General features: G+C 34.3%; 1 protein-coding gene across 1 annotated transcript; it reads left to right on the forward strand.

Annotated features, from left to right (window-relative positions):
* Window positions 1-2,007: 2,007 nt before the first annotated feature.
* LOC118054659 (probable WRKY transcription factor 40) lies at window positions 2,008-4,351 on the forward strand. The gene is made up of 4 exons (XM_035066308.2): window positions 2,008-2,451; window positions 2,893-3,219; window positions 3,344-3,460; window positions 3,730-4,351. The coding sequence occupies exons 1-4, from the start codon at window positions 2,293-2,295 to the stop codon at window positions 4,084-4,086; spliced, it is 960 nt and encodes a 319-aa protein (XP_034922199.1). The 5' UTR covers window positions 2,008-2,292; the 3' UTR covers window positions 4,087-4,351.
* Window positions 4,352-4,663: the final 312 nt, after the last annotated feature.

Genomic DNA, 4,663 nt, shown 5'->3' on the forward strand with positions numbered 1-4,663 from the left:
TTTTATATATAAAAATAACTAGAATTTTAATTTTGATGGCATTTAGTTTTTGCAAGTAAAATTTAACACTAAAGTAGCATTTATTTATTGTATCAAAGTTGAAGGAAAAAAGATAATGAAAACATAAATGTATTTGATTAAAAAAACATAGATAAAAATATATTTTTAAAGACAATTTTAAAATGAGTTTCTGTATTTCTAAAACAGAAGATACATAAAGGCTTGGATATAATATTTTATTATTTTGTGTAACAAAAATTTTTTTATGTTAAAAACTCTCAATTTCAAATTTGTGTAACCAAGATATTTAAGTATAAAGACAATTATTATTATAGTTTTAGAACTTAATTCAATATTTAATTTGGAATAAAGCTTAAGTCAAAGGTTGGGTTGATTGTTGATCCAGGTCAAAATAAAGATAAAAATTATTATTATCATAATTTTAAAATCCAACTCAGAGTTGATCTTGGGAAAGGCTTGAGGCATAGGCCAGAAGGTCAATGTAAGAATAAAAATGTTTAACACCGTAGTTTTAAACCCTGACTTGAATGTTGATTCTAGACGAGACTTGAATTACGAGTCAGGATGGTCAACCTGTGTTGATACGAGTTAATTTAAGAATAAAAATTGTTAATATCATAGTTTTAAAAATTAACTCGGGGACCAATCCGAGATAAGACACGAATCACGGGTCAAGAGGGTCAATGTGGGTTGGTTTAAGTCAATTTATAGATAAAAGTGGTTATTATTATAGTTTTAAAATCCGACTAGGAAGTCGATTTAGAACAATGCTTAAATCATGGGTTAGTAGGGTCAACCTGAATTAAACATATTTAAAAACAAAAAAAAAAAAAACCAAAGCAACCTCTTTTTGAATTTTTTTAAATCAACACGGTTTTGACTCGTGTTTTATCTAGGATTGACTAAATAATAGGTCAACTCGGGTATTGACTAGGTCATGTGAGGTCAACTCCTTCCTCTATGTTTTTTAAACCCAAACCAATTAGATTCCAAGTCAACCGGGTTTTGGATCGACAATCCAGAGTAACCTAAGTTTTATAATTAATGTAATTATAATATTATTAATTTCAACACTCAAATTAAATCAAAGTAAAAAAAATCTAATAATTTTTAAAACTTGTAAACTTAATAATAATAATAAATATTAAAAGTAAAATAGACTTGTTTATATTTTATTACGTCTTTTAATTATAACCAGATAGAATATAAAAGACAATATTTTTGTTTTTTTATACCACTATCACATATTATTTTATCTTTATTTTATTTTCTATCTTGTAACTCCATATACATATTTTGAGAGTAGTATAACCTAATAAAAAATAAATATAATAAAAGATAAAATTAAAAAAAATTATTAGAAAAAAAAACATTAATTTAATAAATAGTAGTTTTTCAGGAGGTGTAACAATTCTCTCAAACACTAAACTTTAATATGACTTAAATATTAATGGCATGAATTTCACAAAAATAAAAGCCCGTTAACGCACAGAATTAGCATTTTTTTCATTTTTCTTTACCTTTTACATTGTAATAATTTTTTTTAATCTGAATGTTATTTTTTTAATAGCACTGACTAAATCTTAATAAGGGGTGTAGAAAAAACCCTTCTCTTTCATTATTATTTTTAATAATCAAACCCTAGTTGAGAAGGTCAGGAGGGCCCAGAACATATGAAATTGAGTTACCACCACCGCCTTCCTTAGAAGATAGGCATGGAGGGCAGCTGTATCTGCACCTGGTCAACATTAAACTTCCAAGGACTTGACCTTACACGCGCATGCAACACTGTGTTGTACAGCACCACCCATTGTTTCTATGGCTCTACTCTATACTACAACTCCTTCGCCTTTTTATGGTGGGCGCTTGACTTTGACCTAAAAAATTTGTCCCGTTGTCAATTCCCAACCGACAAGGTCTCGTCCATCAATCTAACTAGAGGTTAAAAGCACATGCCAGCAAGCTCCAGATCTCGTGCGAGCAAAACGTCTGTGTACCTACTAGGACTGCTTTATATCTTATCTTTATCCCTGTCCTTTCCACCAAGTTTCCACGACCAGGTCGAGTTGAGCCCTCTTGAATTCTCTATATATACCCCAGTTTTTGCCTTCATTCAACAGCTTCTTGGCTTTTAGGTTTAACTAGCTACTGCTACAAGGATTCTCAAGAAAGATTGAAATAGTCTAAAGCTTATACTAGCTTCTAGCTAAATCACCTGGTCAATAGATTTGAAGGAGATTGTCAAGAAGGACCCGTTCGATCAAGGCGGCTATGGATTATTCATCGTGGGTTGATACTTCTTTGGATCTTAATATTAATCCTTTAAGAGTGAAAAGTGAAGTTCCGGTAGATGCAGAAAGATTTGGGATGGCAAGAGAATTGAAACCCGCTTTCATGGATTTTCAGACCAAGCCTACAGCCAAAGAAGAGGTTAGCTTTACATACATGTACATATATTTGCAGTAATCTGTTTATGTCTGTCTCCATGGTTTTTTGTTGTGTACCTCCTCCTTTTTTAATGGTTTCTGGCCATCAATTGAAGGCTAAATACACACGGCTTCGAGGTTTTGTTTTTCAAACAAACTTCAAGAAAGAACTAGATATGATGAATTCTTGTCATTTAATTTCAAGAAAGAATTCACAATATGATGAAACCCTTTTAAATGTTTTTGGTGCTTAGGAAGCATTCTTATATAACATCAAAACATTGTTTCATGAAAAAAATAAAACTAAAAAGAACTTGTACAAAAGAGACTACCAGCTATCAGCCGTCTTAAGTTTTAGCTATGAACTTGTTGAGCTTGATTAGTGGGTGCTTCTGAAATTGGAAGTCTTCTTGAAGTTGATTTTATTTTGTTTAATTAATTCCAGACTGGAGCTTTGGTAGTGGAAATGAACCGAGTGAGCGAAGAAAACAGGAAGCTAACTGAAATGCTAACTGTGATGTGTGAGAGCTACAATGCTTTAAGAAGCCAGTTGATGGATTACATGAGCAAGAATGGAGAAAAGGAGCTTCTTGCCCCATCGAAGAAAAGAAAGTCTGAAAGCAGCAACAACAACGATAATAACATTGCAATGAATGGGCACTCTGAGAGCAGCTCAACTGATCAAGAATCATCCAAGAAACCAAGGGAAGAAGTCATTAAAGATAAGATTTCGAAGGCTTATGTCAGGACTGAAGCTGGTGATAAAAGCCTTGTAAGTCCATATAATACACTCCTCAGTTGCAAAAATCTTTATTGCTTCCAAAGTTTATAGGTTATGTTTTATATGCTATGTACATGTTTTCATGGGTTGCTAAGCAATTGCATATCTATTGCAGATTGTGAAAGATGGATATCAATGGAGGAAATATGGCCAAAAAGTCACAAGAGATAACCCTTGTCCAAGAGCTTACTTCAAGTGCTCTTTTGCTCCAAGCTGCCCTGTCAAAAAGAAGGTGAGGCCAGAATCATAAACACAGTTCTCTATTACTTATATACGAGCATCGAGTTAATTTCATCCATATCTCACATGTTCAATTTAGCCGTATTGTGGCTGATAAATCGCGTAAAATCAGTATTTTAACTCCCATGGACTATGAATTTGTCCAAGTTTTCCTTATAATCAGTAAATGAAATGAAGGTTTTAATTCCAACTCTCCTGTGTGGAGTGAAAAGGCTGAGTAGAAATCTAAGATGCTTCTGTCTCATTTTGTGGTTCATTCAGGTTCAAAGGAGTATCGATGACCAATCTGTTCTAGTGGCAACTTATGAAGGAGAGCACAACCATCCATATCCTTCAATGGAGGCAACATCAGGTTCAAACCGTAGTCTAACACGCGGTCCAGTACCCTGCATAGCCTCCCTAGCCTCATCTGGGCCAACCGTTACTCTTGATCTCGCAAAATCTAAGTCAAGCAATGATGACAGCAGTTCAAAACCAAGAGCGGATACGCCTGAAGTCCGGAAATTCTTGGTGGAGCAGATGGCCTCTTCGCTGACGAAAGATCCCAATTTCACAGCAGCACTGGCCGCAGCAATCTCAGGAAGAATGCTTCAGCAAAGTCATAGCGAGAAGTGGTGAAATTTCAGCTTAGATAGGAAAAGAATCATCTCTACCAACTTAGTTGGAGTTTCATAAATTATGTAGGGTTCCATTAGACCATTTTGAATTTTGCAATGTATTTGTAAATGCATCATTTGATACATGGGGGAACAAAAGGTCCCAAGGAAGATAGCACCTTGAGGATTGTATATGATTACATGAAGAATCCAAAACTCAATTTGAGATTCAACAGTTGGATTTGGGTTTTTTCCCATTCAATGGATAATGGCCTATTTTTCATACATTTTCAGTTGGTATAATCAACCATTAAATGAATGGTCTTCCAGAGTCAAGGGTAACCTTGTGATAGAGGTAACCTTGTGATAGAGTGTGAGTTTTTAGTGTATTTTAATGGTTTATTGCCGTTTCAAGACATCTAGGGGAGCAATTGTACATCAATTAGGTGTCCTAAATTGACTGTAGCTGCGCAAGGTACTGGTTGGCCAAACATGGCTATCTGGTTAGCATAACTGGATTCCAGGACCGCTATAGATGTTCTTGAACTTTCATTTAGCAAAAAGTCTATGGCTTCCAACCATCCAGAACTACTGGGGCT

Source organism: Populus alba, chromosome 3 (genome assembly GCF_005239225.2).
Source record: "Populus alba chromosome 3, ASM523922v2, whole genome shotgun sequence".
NCBI classification, from domain to species: Eukaryota; Viridiplantae; Streptophyta; class Magnoliopsida; order Malpighiales; family Salicaceae; genus Populus; species Populus alba.